General features: G+C 49.4%; 1 protein-coding gene and 1 long non-coding RNA gene across 3 annotated transcripts; one reads left to right on the top strand and one right to left on the bottom strand.

Moving 5' to 3' along the window:
* Positions 1–4,272: 4,272 nt before the first annotated feature.
* Positions 4,273–8,715, bottom strand: LOC125107660 (uncharacterized). Of its 2 annotated transcripts, none has more exons than XR_007129620.1 (4): positions 8,577–8,715; positions 6,411–6,534; positions 6,144–6,309; positions 4,273–5,345 (listed from the first exon to the last, which is right to left on the bottom strand). It is a non-coding gene; the product is annotated as an uncharacterized LOC125107660 (long non-coding RNA). The 2 variants fall into 2 exon arrangements; XR_007129621.1 differs by having other exon boundaries at positions 6,411–6,560; positions 8,577–8,671.
* Positions 7,613–15,865, top strand: HOXC13 (homeobox C13). Its single transcript, XM_047742962.1, has 2 exons — positions 7,613–8,748; positions 14,301–15,865. Exons 1-2 carry the CDS (start codon positions 8,016–8,018, stop codon positions 14,555–14,557), a joined length of 990 nt encoding a protein of 329 aa, XP_047598918.1. The 5' UTR covers positions 7,613–8,015; the 3' UTR covers positions 14,558–15,865.
* Positions 15,866–17,463: the final 1,598 nt, after the last annotated feature.

The following is a 17,463-nucleotide window of genomic DNA, read 5'->3' as shown; positions in this document are numbered from 1 at the left end:
ATCTCCTAAAATTCGTGCCCAGAAAAAAATTGCGCGGAAAGAACTGTGTCAACGCCAGGATTCCTCCAAGTCTGGCGAGAGGGCAATTTGGTTTCCCGCAGGCGCTCGATTCCGCTAAGCGGTATCTGGGGAGGGGTGGGGGGATGGATCTGAGAATTACACACTGCGAGTTACTCCTGCATATTCTCAGACCTGGTGTCTTTATTCTTTCTTAAAAATAAAATTGTAACGAGCATTTCTGCTTTGTTTATGATTGAATACCATTTCCACGTCACAGCTCACTGCATCAGAGAAAACACCGGTGGAGGTGAATTAGTGAACATGTCCATCCAACGTGTATCTTCATCCACACAACTGTAGGTCCACCCGTCCCCCCACACACATGTGGGCATGGGCATAAAGACAGTGAGAGGCTTTACATTTTAAAAGTTAAACATGACTGTGTTTCATATTCAAGGAAAGTATTTTTAAAGTTTTTTTAAAAGATTACCTAATTATCTGAATATGTGTATCCGAGGGCACATATCTTCTGTTAATATTTATCTAAAGTTCCCTTAACAACCAGCAAAGCATATATTATACACTTATTTGTCTAGAGATGATAGGTTCTAGAATAGATGAGAGAGAAATAAATCTGTATTACTTCTTTGGAGGGAAATTCATTAATAAGCCAAGCGCTGAAAAGAGAGTTACAAGTATTTTAAATCACAATGTAGATTCTGGCAGAAAAGGATTCTCCTAAGAGTTAGAGCAGGCAAGGAATTGCACAAGGTCCCTTCTCCCCATGCCTTAAGAGTAGCAAGTCTGTAACGCTCGAGGATGGTCTTTTCTCACATCCATTTGCTTAGAGTGGCTTAGTGGAAGAGAAGGCCACCTCTGGAGACAGCTGGAATTGGCGGGTTCACAGAGTCTCCCCAAGCTCCCATTCTAAAAGTGTCTCCTTTCCTTTCACCCCTATCCATTCTATCAGCCTGCCTCAACCAGCACCCTTGTCATGACCAACCCATAAATGTCTCCAAGCTATACAAGCACAATGCATACCCATCGCAACATGTGTTCCCCAGCATGGGCACTAACTCTCCAGGAGTCTCCAAAAGCCAGGACTCAGCGATTATGCTCTCTAGAAATGCAGAAGTCCATCAAGTGTGAGGAGCCTGGGGTGGTCTCTATGCCTTGAAAGATACTTCTTATCTGAGTTCGATTTTCTCTATGTAAGTGAGTGTGGTAATCTTTGGGAAGAGAAAAAAAAAAAAGGATGTCCCCCCTCCTTTCTTCTAGTTCTTCAGATTTCATCTACTTTGCTGCATGTACAAGGCAATATCACAACGGAGAGAAAAAAGTGTTCCTAAATAACTCCCTAGGGAAGGGGAATTTGGGTGAGAGGGAGGAGGCAGTGAGGGAAGAAAAGTCTAACACCCCCTCCCCCAGGGTATCATAGGGATAATTTCCCACCAGTCACTAAAACTGCACCAAATTATATCTTTTAAGGAAGATTGAGTTAATTACCAAACAAACTCCCTCCTGCCTTTCTGTTCCACAGATCCTAAGCCAGTTTGGCTGTTTTCACAAAGAGGGGTTTATCTGCCACTCCTCAGTTTTAGTTGAGTCTTGGGTCTTTGCTTCCCTCTTTTTTTGGAGATGGGGAAATTAAATTTTCTTTCTTCTGATAAAACATCTTCTGATGGTCCTTCAGTTACTTGTGTCCTGCTTGGTTATTTTCAAATTAGAATAATTAGACTGTACCTTCTTCTGTGACTTCTGAGGGTGTCTGGTCATCTGGAGAGCTAGGGTGTGTCATTTCCCCCCTTCCTCATGATGAAATGTACATATATCCTCCACCATCTGCCTCTTGGGGTTCTACAAAATTCCAGTTCCCAGCACCACGGGGGCATTAAAGGGGTCTCTCATCTAGTTAGAAATGGAATGTCTAGCCCTTCAACTCTTTTATATTTTGCCATTCTTTGGGACAGGTTAAACAGTCCTCTTTGATACAGAAGAATAATGTATTGGGGTCCACAACCCCTCCTTTTCCTGAGAAAAATGTTGCTTCTCATACTCTCCTTTAAAGTAACTGGAAATCTGAAAAAGCAAGAGAGAGAGAGAGAGATTGGTCAGCCTTCTTCCTAGGAGCCCCAAATCTAAACTTTAAAAGATAGAGGAAATGATCGAAAGTGATAAATGCCTTTTCTGAGCATTCAGTTTGTTGGCTTTCTGACCAAAAGGGGCCCTTGTCAGATCTCTGCGAGAAAGCCAAAACCAGCTCCCAGCAAACACTCCTCCACCTCTTCCCCACCCCCCTCACTCTCTTGTCTAACTTGAAAATGAACTTGGACTTCCCTCTCAGACAGGCCCTAAAACCAGGAGAGATTTTATTTGTCTGTTTCTGAAGGGCTTCCTAAAAGGGGGAGGTGTTTTGGGGGGGAGGGGACAGAGGACTCTCATCCATAGCAGAAGATGGGGTAGGCGTAGGGGCTCCAGCGAGGCAAGAAGCCGGAGGATGTACTTGTTAATTTCCAAACTCAGTGTTAATTCTCTGAATTTCTTTTGTCAGTGGAGGGTGAGGAAAGGGCAAGTGACAGGCTGAGATGTTGCCAAGAGAAAGAGAGTAGGAGGGATGTGATTAGAAAAGGATGGCGCTGGGGAAGGAGAAGATGAGGAAGCTGGGAATGGTTCTGTCAGGAGCTTGGCCAGGTTCCAAAGTAGTGGAAGAAAGAGGGCTGAGGTAGGGACCCTGGAAGCCACTGGAGGAGGCTTCCTGAGAGTTCCCATGGCAGGGGCTGATCTCTCGCCAACCCAGGGCACCACCAGGCAGGGCCTGTGATTATGGGCAACCTGGAGGAGAATCCACGAAACGATTGGTGCTCACAGCCTAAACCTGAACCCTTCTGAACCCCCGTGTGGATCCCTGCAGAAGCAGAAAGGAGAGTTTGATGTGGCTCCCCAAACTCTCAGCCAGCACCGCAAGTCCTAAGTTGGCAGCAGAAGGGAGTAGATTTCCCTGATATCTAAAAGAGGGAAGTGAATGGGGTCTAGAGGAAGGCAAGTTTGGGTTTGAGAGTTGGAAACTCTGAAACTAGGAGCAAAGTGCTGCATCAGCCATCCTGGTCGCAGCTTCCCTCAAGCTGGGGACACGGGGAGGTAGAACAATAAAGGTGGAAGATGCCAGGAAGGCAGCCACTGTCCAGGAGGTGAGTTCCAAGGCTGGGAGGAGAGGTCTGGATGGCCCTTTTCTGAGGCCAGGTGGGGGGGGGGGGATAAAGTAGAGCAGGTTCCAGAAGGTTCAGGTGCCTGGGAGGGGGCATCTGTGTCATCTGTGTCTCCACACTCCTTGGGTCATCCCCAACCTTCCAGAGCCCAGAGAGGGAGAGGGAAAGAGGAGAAGGGGAGACTGGGCTAGGTCAGGGAGCCCCATGGTCAGTCACTTTTCTTTACTTCTTTGCCTAGGTCACCTTTGCAGTCCAAGAATTGGCACTTAGTGTGTGGGAGGCTCTCTCACTCAGACATACTCTCAGGCGTGCCCTCCCCTAGGCCTTCCCTGAACCCCCAAACCCTTCCTGTATGTGGCCTCTCCATCCAAAACATCCCTTTCTTTCCTGGATAGCTCAAGCCCTACACCTCTGTAATCCACAAATCTCCTTTTCCCTTCTGCAGCCCTTGCCCCGGACAGGAAAGGGCCCCCCAAACTATGCCCGCCCACCAAGGTCCCAAGTCTGGGCCAGAATCCAGACCCCATGGTGGTGAGGCTCTTTGTTCTCTAGCAGCCTCAACCCACCCCCTCCTTCTTTTTTTTTAAACTGGAATTTCTCCCATAAAAAAAGGGGGGAGGCAGGAGCTTAAGAGCTTCAAGCTTTCTCTTTTTTTCTTTTCTTTTTTTTAATCCTGGGGAATTTGAAGGAAGCAGAAGAAATTGTGGGGAAAAGAAAGGGAAATCAACTGATTCTTAATTTCCAGAGAGAAGAATCTGGGAGTGGGGGACACACCAACTTCATTCCTCTTCTTTCATAGCCTGGTGTTGAAGGTACACCCAGCCCTCAGACCCGGCTCATCAGGCTTGCATCCTCCTGCTGCAGGCGCTGCTAACTTACACCTCTGAGTTTGTCTTTAATACCATGGGCCAGGAATTCCAGCTCTCACCTTCAGAAAGGTGCAGACAGCTGCCTCTTCATTTTCTTAGTATTTTCCTGGGGGAAGTATAGGTAGATAAGCTGAGTATGTAAATTAAGAGTGTACACAAAGAGATAAAGAGACAAAGAGACAAGCAGAAATCTTTATTTGCAAAGAGAGGATGTCAGCCTAGAACCGGGTATCTTCAGGAACACACTGGGCTGTGTCCACAAGGGTATGTGCTGGGACAGTGCCGGCAGCCTGCACACCATCCCAAATCCACAGGCTAGGAGCCCACACACACACACACACACACACACACACACACACACTTTCAGTGAGAAGGCACGCTGAATATCTCCTTTGTATGTTGGACACTCACAAAAGAAGAATTTCAGAGTTGAACTTAGCCTGGAACTCGTTCGGAGAGGAAGCTAAGGACAGAGAGGCTCCGCCGTCTAGCCTTTGCAAGTACCCTTTTGAGAAAGGAGCCCAGAGCCCAGAGCAGAGCCCGGTCTTCCCGAGGTGGCTGAAGGGTTATTTTCCATTTTCCTTTGATATAATGAAATGCTGCGTCTTCACTCCCACACCAGCAGCTCAGCTAGAGACCAAGGAGTCACAATCCTTTTCCTTTCTCTTGATTTTCTCTAAACTTCCCCCACAGTCAAGCTTCAGCGCCCCATCCGCGAAGCCCGGCCGGTGAGGTGTGGCGGGGCGGTGGGGGGCGAGCGCTGGGCCGCGGGTTTCAGCGCCCGGCTTCCTAGGGCGGGTTCGCCTCGGAGATGTAATTACTACGTTTCCAGTGGTGCATATTCTCCTGGAGTGTTTAATTTGGTTTTATTTGTGTCTCAGCGAGATCCACATTTTTTCGGGGGGAGAGAGAGAAGAGACCCCAGGCTTAAAGTTAATTAACCAACCAGGCTTTACTTTCGGCCGCCCACCCGCCAAAGGCTCCTGCACTGCCACCTCCTTCCCAGCTCCCGGTGCGCCCCTGTGGTGGAGCCGGTTTCAGGCGCGGACTGTCTCGGGGAACCCAGCGAAAGGACCGGGAATCGTTCAGAGTATGCGGACACGTCTCCAGATGCTTTCAACGCCCTTAGCCCTGAACTTTCCCCTCCTCCAGCCTTCCCACACCCCCAAGTCGGGGCTGGGGGCGCTACATCTTTCCTGGCTGGTCTTCTTGATGAAGGAGACTTTGGTTCCCTCTCCTCTCGTTGCTAAATTTTGGCTGCATCATGCCCCTAATAAATGGAATTGTAAAATTGCCGGGTTAATTAAATCTATATCTCATTGCAATAGGAATAGTTAATGTCCTTACATAAACCTGGAAAAGAAGATACTATTAATTTTATTTATTGCTGGGTCGTCCTGCACCCAGATCCTTCCCGCGGCTGTGCCCCGTACTCCCAAAGGCTGGGGGAAGCGTGTCTTTGGGTTCGGGTCCGCGGGAGACGCGTCTGGCGTTGAGCTCCAGCGTTCCTGGACTGGGGAGGGAAACCCAGGAATGGGGTGGGCTGCTCAGGCCCTTTGTTTCTCCTGGCGGCCCCACAGAGCCGGGTCCACGTAGCCCTGGGTTCTCCATGGAGACCCAGCACTTCACAGTGGGGGAAGTCAGGGCCGGGCAGCTCCTTACACCTGCAGCTGGAAAACCTCAGACCTTCTCACCACCTAACCCCGCCAGCCAGGCGGCAGGCCGATGAGGGCCAAGGTCACACCATCCAGTCTAGACTGGCCAGCCCGTGTTTGCTCTCCCTGTTTTACCTTGACCTTGGACTCTGAGGCAAGGAAGCCAGTTTCCTAGCCAAAAGCCTCCTCCGAGCAAGCAATCCCCCCACAGCCCCCACCCCCGTCTTATCTCTTCTCCCTCCACCATCTTCGCCCTAACACACTTTCATGCTAAGTCAGCTTATGTTTTAAACCTTTCTGTTGTATTTTCTTCCTACTGTCAGCTGCCCAAAGCCTGCTTTACAGATTCTGAGGTGACCCTTCCAGATGAATATCACACTAATAAAGATGACTCGTTTTTTATCCTAACTCACCAACACCAGGGCGCTCTCCATCGTCAAATACCATCGTCTCCATATCTGGAGAAGGGAGGTGGCCAGTGGCCCACATCTCAGTACAGACTTGGCATTTGCTCTCAGGTTTGAGGGATCCAGTGGGTCCGTAGCCTGGTGCTACTGCGTGGCCCCGCCTGTGTGCTGTCTGGACAGGAGCACCCAGCATTTAAAATCTGCGACAGAGGCAGGAAAGAGGGAGAGGCTGCAGCCCCTCTCCCCTCTTTTTTTCCCCTCTCTCTTTATTACCTCTTCTCCTCAGGGAGGCCCTGTGCTGAAAGGGAACTTGGCTCAATTCCATGGAGATGCGCTCTGGAAAAGGGTGACTCTGGTGACTCTATTAATGAGGTCAACTGGGCATAGAAACCCATGTCTGGAGATCGGTAAGGAAGAGGGGGACTTTTTCCAAAAATCACTTAATTGGTGTTAATTTTTTCTTTGACATATGCGGCAATTTTATGCTCCACACTAAAAGGGAGTGACCCCAAGAAAGCCCCCGGAGCTAAACTTAGAGAACCGTGCTTTTTCTGGCTCTGCCCCTGGGCCCTCTTAGGCCTGATAAGCCCAGGCTGCAGAGGGCAGAGGTGGGCCCACGAGGCTTAGGTCGGTCTTTCTGGGGTCTTACAGGGTTGCGCCTGGGAAAGGTCCCTCCAAAGGGACAGATTGGGCCGACTCTCATTCCACAATTCCTTTTGTACACGGATCTGAGAGCTCTTGCTCTTGTTTGCATCAAGGGCTTTTTAGCTTTCCTACACCAAATTCTTTCCCCATCTCCCGCCCTTTTCTTTGAAAATCTCGCTCCGAGGCTTTTTATTTCTATTGTACATTGAAATATCAGTCTATTCTATTGCCCTCATTTTCCTCCTTTTATTCTTTCTCCATTTTTCACTGAGAGCATAACTCCACCCCCTCCATGTATTGATTGTGTGTGTGTGTGTGTGTGTGTGTGTGTGTGTGTGTGTGTGTGTGTGTTTCGGGGCTATCACATCCTTTCAGCCCTCTTTGCTCTGCGGTGGAGGTGGAGGAGCCGAAAGGGTCCCTTTCAGACAACTGGGGCTTTGGAGAAAGTGGCCGAAAGTCTGAAATGGAAATGCAACCCGGACATCAAAGCGTCTCGCTGCGCGGCTTCAGGTTCTTTCCATCCAAGAGCTCTAGGGGATTATGCCAGGGCCAGAACCAGGGCTCCCCACGCGTTGCCCTCATGTTTCCGCCTGCTTTCTAGTTTATTTATTAGGAGATAAAACAATCCAGTTTCTCCCCCACCCTTAGCCCCAACTCCAATCCAGTCACAGCGATCGTTTTTTTTTTTTTTTTTTTGGGTAAGGATCTGACTTCCCCATAGCCAATCTAAACCCAAACCTAGAGGGAGGCGCCCAGGAACAATCTTAGTCTCTCTAGACCCCTTTGCGTCGGCCAAATTCAGCCTCACCCTCCTCCCTTTGCCTCCCTCGGGCCTGTTGGGGGGGCGTTGCCCTGTCCCTTTAAATCTCCCAGCTCCCTCCTCTTTGCCCCTCCTGAGAGCCAATCAGCAGAGATCTGTTTCCTTTTGCCCCGCCCCACGGCAAGGGGTGGGAACCCCAGGAGACCTGGCCCCAGGGTCACGTGAGTTGGCTCGTCACGTGGGCGCGGGAGGGGTGTAGAGGGGAGCCGGGCGGGAGACCGCGGATTTCTTAATGAAGTGTCCCCGCATGCGTAGAGGGAACGTAGGGAGGGAGGTGGAAGCACCCGGAGGAGGAGGGGAGGGGAGGAGAGGGAAGGGAGGAGGGATGGGGGAGGGGAAAAGGGAGCGAGGTGTCTCCCTAGCTCGCTGCCTCTGGCAAGTGGAGTTTTTAAAAAGCTCGAGCAGATCATGTCATGACGACTTCGCTGCTCTTGCATCCGCGCTGGCCGGAGAGCCTTATGTACGTCTATGAGGACAGCGCGGCGGAGAGCGGCAGCGGAGGCGGCGGCGGGGGAGGCGGCGGCGCGGGCGGCGCGGGGGGCGGCTGCAGCGGAGCGAGCCCCAGCAAAGCCCCTAGCATGGACGGGCTGGGCAGCAGCTGCCCGGCCAGCCACTGCCGCGACCTGCTTCCACACCCCGTGCTGGGCCGCCCGCCGGCTCCCCTGGGCGCCCCACAGGGCGCTGTCTACACGGACATCCCGGCCCCGGAGGCGGCGCGCCAGTGCGCCCCGCCGCCAGCGCCCCCCACCTCGTCCAGCGCCACCCTGGGCTACGGCTACCCGTTCGGTGGCAGCTACTACGGCTGCCGCCTGTCGCACAACGTGAACCTGCAGCAAAAGCCTTGCGCCTACCACCCGGGCGATAAATACCCGGAGCCGTCGGGCGCCCTGCCCGGTGACGACCTGTCCTCCAGAGCCAAGGAGTTCGCCTTCTACCCCAGCTTCGCCAGCTCCTACCAGGCGATGCCCAGCTACCTGGACGTGTCGGTGGTGCCTGGGATCAGCGGGCACCCGGAGCCGCGTCACGATGCGCTCATCCCCGTCGAAGGCTACCAGCATTGGGCTCTCTCCAACGGCTGGGACAGTCAGGTGTATTGCTCCAAGGAGCAGTCGCAGTCCGCCCACCTCTGGAAGTCTCCCTTTCCAGGTAAGGAAGGGGCCCGAGCGCCGCCGCCGCCGCCGCAGCAGCAGCAGCTGCAGAAGCAGCCAGGGACCCCTCCCCGCCCCGCCTGCCCCGGGGCTCCGCGCCTCAGCCACCCCCGCCGTCTGGCCCCGGCGCGCCGGCTCTGCTGGGCTGCCGATGGAGCCGGCCGGGCGAGCTGCGCTGAGGAATGCGCCGGGGAAGAAATCTGCTCCGACACGTTCCCCGGAGCTGCCTGGCCGAGAGTGAAGCAATCACAGGCGCCCGAGCGCCGGGCTGCCGGCTCCGCTCGAGTCGGGAGCTCGCCTCCTCCTCCCCCAGCCCGTTCCAGTCTCACGCGCGGCTCTTGGCGCCCCGCAAGCCCGATTCCAGCCAGGAATGGGGGTGGGGTGGGCCTTGGGTGCTTTGGAATCCGAAACCACGCGGACAAAACCCTCAACCCACCGATAATTGAAGAAAAAATAAGAACTATCTTGCCTGAATTTTCAGGATCGTTGAAGCACTAGATAGTTTTTTTGGTTTTGTTTTTTGAATAGAGGTCTAATTTGCCGGATCCAAAGAAATGCAGAATATTTTCTTTTCTTGATTTATTTTAAGAATTCGGCCACGAATTTCCTGATCGTTAAAGGAGCAGAACTAAAATCCCTGAAAAGGATGTAGTAAGAAGGGAGTTTGCATCCCTCTCCTGGGTATAAAATTTTAATTTGCCTGAGCTCAAATCCTGTGGGTGTTCCCACTGCCAACTTCCCCAAATTTCAGGGAGAGGGAGAGTTTTCTATGTATCCAACACAGAAAAAGGGGTATGAGGATGAGAAGTGAGGGACTGAAGACCTGTTCTGGATACATCTAGGATCCCGGCCCAGGCTAGGGACCCCCAAATCTTTGCCTATGTGTGGGGGGAAGCGGAATTCACGGATGTCCTGTTCCTTTTCCAACTGAGGCTGTTTCTGAACCAGAGGGGATCCTGCAATCCCACCATTCTCCAGAGGAGAAAGATCAGTCCCAGGTTTGTCAAAATCACATCAGGAGCTTTGGATTCAGCACAGGGCTGAGAAATTACGAAGCCAAACCCTGAGTCTGCTTTGGTTGTAAGCAGAACTCGGTGGGAGAGGGCTGACTGGCTCCATTCTAATGCCTACAGGAATCCTGGGGAGGAGGCATGGAAGCCACAGATGTCTCCCCATACTACCCAGTGGGCCCCCAGCTCTACATGTGAGCTTTTCACTCACTGGGACATTTTCACTGGGAATTAGAGATGTGAAGACCTCCTAAGGGTGGGCCTGAAATTCCTCTGCATCCGGGACTGAGGCAAAGGCAGATGGTGAAAAAAATCACTGAATGATGTTAGAAAGTGCAGAAGATAACATTCTTGCAAATATGAGATTACTTAGTATAACACAACTGAATATCAGGGTGGGAGCCACACTAGGCACCCTATTTCTGGCTGCCAGAAGATTCCAGGATGATAGAATTGTAGTACATGGTATATCATGTGTTACCTGTTCTGAATTGGCAATAATATTTTTATATAATAATTTGTTACCAACTACCTAATATGAAACACATGATAATACATTTCTAGAAGATAGGCAATTCACATGTAAGTATACAGTAATGTATTATAGACAGATGGCCCTTTAATTCACCATCTCACCCAAATGGAAAACTCCTTTGGAGACAGGGGTCCAGCAGGAATTCCTGGAACAGGGGGAGCTGTTAGGCCATGCTGCTGGGCCGAAAGGCAGGGGAGCAGATGCCTACCTCACCCACTGTGGGCAGAGGCATAGTTCTAGAGCAATGGGCAATGGGTTTAGTGTGGAGAGGTGAAGAGAAGGAGTTGCTTTGGCACCCCTGTGTATGCATGTAGAGCGAAGTGGCGGGGAAGGATTGGAAAGAAGCTCAGAAATATCTTTGAGCAAAATGAACATCTTAAAGTTTCCCAGAAAAAAAAAACCTGCTAAAAATAAACACTTTTTGATCATAGCCTCCTAGAGAAAAATAACTTTAACATAAAGAAAATATAGCCCAATTGAGATTTAATACACTTGCAAATTACGGCATGGAGATGGATATAAAACCCACTAGGTCTCAGCAGCTATGCGCTCACACACTCCCTGTGTGGAAAAAGACTACTTGGGCTGGTAAAGCTCAGTGAGTGCAGATGTCCAGGCAAAAGAGCAGATGAAAAAGAAATTATCTTCAGACACCCTGCGTCTTTCTACCCACACAGAGATCTTTTAGAAGTAGTGAGATTTCCAGATAACTCTGTCTATGCACTTGTGGTTTGTTCGGCAGCATCTGGGCATAAACACTCCTGTCTCTCTTTAGCGCCTCTGGCTCTAAGAAACCTCACTGTGGCAGTCTGGGCTGGTGTGGGATATGGAGGCAATTGTTCAGAAAGATCCAGATAATTAGGGCCAAGATGTGTTGTGGCTTCTTCCTTCCCCCAATTATACATACCCTTGTTTCATTGCTCTTTTTTTTTTTTCCCGTCCTATGATGAGTGTAGGCACTTTTTTTTTTTTTTAACAGAGACAAAAATTCTGAGAGAGAATCAGCAGAAATTCTAGGAGAGAGAATCAGAGCATGGGGGTGGGGAATGGGCAGGGTGAGACAGCATCAGATCGGCTTGGGGAGAGCAATAGAATGAAATAGTGGGTTCTTTGGGCCATACTGGAAGTCCCTACCGACAAACCTTTGGATTATGGCTGAGACGAGCAGCTAGGATTTCTAACTGGACAAAGTCCTCTTCCGAACACAGAGCCCTGTTATAGGAGCAGATGGATGGTCATGAGCAAGTGGGCAGTGCAAACCTGTGCATAGAACCCCAAGAGAAGGCTACAGCTGATCATTGATCTGATTTTTCTTCACTTCTCAAAGGTGTCTATTAGGTCCCCAGGTATGAAGTGGTTTGTGTGTGTATGTGCTCTGGAGGGATGTTAGGGAAGGCTTGATTGTAAAATCAATAAGCAAGTCCCCTACTTACTTTAGGCAGTATAGACACTTCTCAAGGTCTAAGCTTCCAGATGTTTCTATAACTGTAGATCCCAATTCCTTTCCAGGCAAGACAGCAGGCAATGAAGGGGGGCTTCTTTGAGAAGGCAAGACTAAAGGTATTTTCCCAAGAGGCCAAAACAACCAACACTTTGGTCAGATCCATTAAAAACTTTGGCAAATCAATCCTTGGCATCCTATAGAGAAAAATAACCAGTTTAGACCAGGTATCTGCTTTTTAAAACCGATTTTTAAGGATTTAAAACCAATTTTTAAGAACTTCTAAATTTATTGGGAATTTAGAGTTGAAGTTTAGAAAATCCAAAATTCGGTAGATAACTGTAGCATTTCCAGAAAATGAGATAAAAATCAGGGACAATTAGCTGGTGAATTCAGGAACCAACGACTTTATCTCATTTTGCTTTCCAGGGAAAAGGAGGTATTTTGTACCAGATAGCCTATTTCCATTTTAGAACTTACTGTGTCATTATGTTGAGTCAGAAAAATCTTGTTTTAAAATCTGGCTCTGCCACATAAGTTATTTTACCCACTCTGAGCTTCAGATTCCTCATCTTATAAAATAAGATTTAATGAAATAAGCCTGAAACAATGTTATGAAGATTTAAATTAAAAAAAAAAACAGCAAACAACAATGACAACAACAAATACCTCATGGTATTACTACTTACCCTCTTTGTTTTACTCTTGTCCTGGAATCCTCAATCTCCTGAATCATACCTAAGTCTGTAAGAGTAAAACAAACTTGAGAAATGAAAGATTTTTTAAAAAATTGTCTTGTACAAAAAACCTCTTCTTAACCTAAAGGATCTTCTCTGTGAAAGTGAAGCTGTTTTGTTTTTCAGATTAAAAACAAACACAACACAACACAACACAACAAAACAAAACAACCTTGGCCTATTCCTACACAGACAGAGAAAAGTGACAAGTTCAGTAATTTTCCTGAGAGATTGTCATCGTGAAGACAGCCAAACCAGGCCATTGGAACCCTCTCCTTCACATATTCTTCCTGAGCACTTTATTTCCTACTGGCATTTGATTGTGACCTCTTCTCTTTCCAGCCTGTATAGACAAGTATTCCTGGGTGAGAGCAGACCCAATGGGAATGGTGTCGGGAAGGTGTTTTTTGAGGGTGGAGTGAGAACAAGCACTTCAGGAAGAGCTTCGTGTCTGTGTTCTGGGCTGCCTCTTCATTTCCAAAGGGCAGTGAGAATGAAAGGGGAACCCCAGACATTCTGTCCTCATCATTAGCTTCTGCCTGAAGAAGTCTAACAATTACATTTTTTTAAATTGAGGGGTGAATTATTCAGCTAATCTCCCTAATTCCCCACTTCCCCCTTGAAGGCATCACAATAAGTGATCTTTGTTTTAACAAAGGTGAGGGTGAAATGGAAGGGGGATATGAGTGACATATATTGTTCTTAGTTCCTGTAAAATTCACAGAGCTTAAAGAAATTGACCTAGTAGTAGTTGGGATAACAAGGTATTTAGGGTGGCTAGGGTTCCTATATGCGATGGAGACAGTTTCTCTCAGCTTTGAAGGAATGAAGAGGAGAGCGGGTGGGAGCAGCATTTGCTCTGTTTTGGTGAGTGGACACTTGGTTGGGGGGGCAGGGAGGAGAGGCACTGAATTCTTTTCCTAGAAGACTTATGTCTTATGTTTTAACCCAAGAAGGGTTCTCCTAGAGCTTCCTTTGGTGAGCAGACCCTGGAGCATGGACTCTACCTCCAGGGGTCTGACTCCCTATATCTCCCATCCAGGACCCCTCAACTTGGATGTTGTTAAGTGGCTCACAACACTGGACACTTAGAGTGATTGGCTCCCAAGCAGGCTGGCTTCACCTGGACATTTTTCTTCTGTAGCTGTTTGTACAGGTCTCAGATTCCTAGGGCAGAGTCAGTGACTGAAGGCAGGAGGCCCCACTCAGTGGCCAGTGCCCACCGAAGTTCTCTCCCTTCCTGCCATGCCTTCCCTGAAACATACAAGAGAACACCTTCCCCTGATAATGGGACACAGTTTGTGCTAATGTATGCCCGAGTGATCTAAGCGCAGGAAGGAGGAATTTTCCTGAATACCTACAATCCTCTAGGTCCTCAGACCAGGGCAAAATTTGTAGGGATCCTTTTACGGGTGCAGGATTCTAAAAATGAATGCTGTGCAGAACTATATTGGAACCTGAGGCAAAAGGAAAAATCAGTACTACTTGCACCATGTTTATTTTAAAATGTTTTGTTTATCATGCATTTTTTGGCATTCATTTCAATTTTTTAAACATTGTATTAAAATATTATTTACCTCCATTCCCAGGTATCGAGGTCCCCCCCCCCCACTTTTTAAGTTTTCACCAGAGGCAACAGATCTGCAGCCTCACCTTAGTCGTGGCCTTGATAATAACAGAAGCGCAAGGGACTAGGGGGCAATTGGTCTGTGTCCCTGCCGGAATCTGGCTCCTACAACGTGGTGCCGCCTGGGGCGCACAGCATGGTCGGTCCAGGCTCCAGGCATGCTATTCACTTCGTGCTGCCCGGCTTCTTTCTCCCCCCAGACGTGGTTCCCCTACAGCCCGAGGTGAGCAGCTACCGGCGCGGGCGCAAGAAGCGTGTGCCCTACACCAAGGTGCAGCTGAAGGAGCTAGAGAAGGAGTACGCTGCCAGCAAGTTCATCACCAAAGAGAAGCGCCGGCGCATCTCTGCCACCACGAACCTCTCCGAGCGCCAGGTCACCATCTGGTTCCAGAACCGACGGGTCAAAGAGAAGAAGGTGGTCAGCAAATCGAAAGCGCCTCATCTCCACTCCACCTGACCGCCCATCCGCCCCCCACCCCGTCTATTTATGTCGCCGCTTTGTACCATTACCAAACCCAACGAAGGACGCTTTGCCGGTGCAGACGAATATTTAATGTTAACAAGAAAGAGGGACTGCGCCGCGGGAGGCAGAGAGGATTGGAGGGCGCACTCTGCAGCCCCCTATTCCCCACCCCATCCTCAACCCCCAACCGCCATGCAGATGGGACCTCGCAGGCCTCAGCACCTTTGGAGGTGGGTTGGGGTGGGCTGTGGGAGGCAGGTTCACGGCCTCCACTCTCCTTTGCCCTCATCCCTCACCCTGCCAGAAAGCTGACTGGTAGGGGGCAAAGATCCCGATCATTCCAACCAAAGCAGGGTTGGGGAACCCCGAATGACCCTATTCTTGCCTCATCCTTTGCCCAGGTAGGTTGATGACCCTCCTGAGGGTGGGGCCCCTGTGCAGGACCTGGCAAGCTCATACTGTCCTTCTAGTTCCTCCTCCTGTTCCCTGTCCCTCCCGCACTCCTTAGTTAGCCAAGATTTCCCAGGTAAGATTTTCTGTGCATATTTTAAAAGTCGCGTTAATATTAATGATAACTGTTAGGGATCTGGCATCGTGATTGGAGTACAGACAGCGCATAGGTTTTCTTTCTTTCCTGTTTCAACAAAAGCTGGAATTGGTGGAGGAGCTGCCTACCCTCACCTCAGTCAGGAAACTGAATTTCTCCGGAGCCGACTTTGCCCCCACTGCCTCCTCTGTTCTGCTCTCTCAGTCAATGTGCAGAAATCCATGGAGGATGGAAACTCCAACCACGCTGCTAAATGTCTGTCTACTGTCTGTCTGTCTCTCTCTCTCCGTCTCCCTCCCTGCCCTTCTCTCTCTCTGCTGGGGATCAGGCCAGGCACAGAAGCAGAACGTTTTTCTAAGGAAAGGACAAACTTCTCTTCCATGGGGATGGAGAGTGGGTCCCCCAGCAGAGCCCCTCTCCAGTTGCTTCTCCATGGAGGCAGTCACTGAAGAGAGAGCCTCACACTCACTTTTACTGATTGTTCGGAGGAAAGCAGTTTTCTTCCGGGAGGCCAAAATAACCAGCCCCCAATTAACCAGCTAATGTAGACGCTGCCTAACATATCCCTCCTCAAAGGCCGACTTGCTGCTGAGGGGGGAGGTCCCTCACCTTCTCCCTTCCCACTGGTGCATTACAAAACAGTGTTCTTTTGAAATGTTCATCAGAAATAGGCTTTTTTAAAATGTTGTGTATCTGTATATAGTATTGTGATGTCTGAATGACAATGTACTGAATGCAAAAAGGAAAAAAAACCCACAAACCTGTTTTTAGAATAAAATCTTTTTTTTTTTTTGCCTTGATTTTATTACTCAGATTCCTTCTGCAGACCCTTCTGTCCACTGGCTTATCAGGGCCATCTTTGCTGCCCAGACTCAGCCAGAATGGGCAAGGGGAAGAGTGTAGACATCACCCCCAGCTATATAAATTTCAAACTCATATTTTGTTTCACTCACGTTCTTAAAGTGAATTTTTTGCATTATTGTGATGATCTAACTACGAGAAAACTCCTTTAGAATAGAGGAGTGTATGTTGGGGAGAGAAGGATGTAATCTGTGAATGGGAAGGCCTGGAAGCAGGTGAGTGAGAAAGTACGTTGCCCGTGGACTTCAGTTACTGGTTGGGACTCACATCCAAATTCCGGAGCTAAGAAGGCAGCACCCAGCCAGCTGGAATTGGACACTGTGGTGGTAGCAGTGGGGGCCATGTGGGGAGCTAATCTTGGACTCCTGGGGCCTTACTGCCCCCAGATGGTCTGCAGTTGCTCCGGCCAGCGCAGGGCTAGGACTGGGGCAGGGAAGGCGTCGGCGCAGCCTGTCCTGCTGGGTAGCAGCCGCAAACTCAGCGCTCCGAGGCTGTTCTCTTTTCTTCTCCATCAATTTATGCAGAGATATCCAGCAGCTAGGACCCCTTGCCTGCCCCCCCTCCCCATTCATAAGCCAAGCCCACCTTTATTTTCCAGCATTCCTGGGGACCACAGACTTCTAGGCCGCCAGGAGCCATGTAGACTCTGCCATTAATTTGTTTTCCCTGTCGCGTCAGTCGTGCCTATCTCCCTATCTGGCTGAGTTAATGAGATCGTTAAGTTGTCAGGTTAAGAGACTTTTAAAAAGCAATATAGCCTAAAACAATGTTATCTCAGATTAAATCTTTACTGCAGCAATTTTTATTTATATAAAATATTTTTCCTCTCCTGAGACACAGAAAGACTGGAGGCATTGGGTTGGAAATCAGAGCTCTCCGATCGCACTTTGCCTGATGGCTGAAGTTCTTACAAGCTTATTTAAATAAACATTTCTGGGGGTGAAACACACACATGCACACTGCACACCGTGCAGTCTGAGAGAGAGACAAAGAACCTGAAGAATTTATCCTCCATAGAGATTCTGCTACTGTTGTGCCTGCCAGTCCCGGTTTACTCCATTTCAACTCTATCAACTATCAGAGAATCACAGGCTGGGAAGTGAGGGGTTAGGGGGTATAGGTGAACCTCCCAGGAATAAGGTTCATTCTTAATTCCATCTTCCCTTCTCTCACCACCTGCCAGCTTCACCTCTTCCCAAAACCCTGAGTCTCTCCTAGGATGGAAAGAGTTGAAAATTAACTATGTGTGTCAGAAAAAGAAACTGAGCAGAGCAGAAGCCTGGGGCTCTCTTGATATGGGCCCCCATCTCTCTTCACTCGCGGGTACATTGGCTTTGTCTCATGACAGCTGTCGATACAGAGGAAGTTGGAGACTGTAGGGAAAGACAAGTCTAGAGTTCTCCAAGGGATGGGCTCTCTCTACTTCTGCACACAAACTCACAGAGAGTCTAATGAGCGAGTCTTCCCATACAGAAAGACCCTCCCTAAGGCC

The sequence above is a fragment of the Lutra lutra genome, chromosome 8 (assembly GCF_902655055.1).
Source record: "Lutra lutra chromosome 8, mLutLut1.2, whole genome shotgun sequence".
NCBI lineage: Eukaryota > Metazoa > Chordata > Mammalia > Carnivora > Mustelidae > Lutra > Lutra lutra.
Note: the sequence above shows the minus strand (reverse complement) of the source record. Positions and strands in the feature narration are given on the sequence as shown.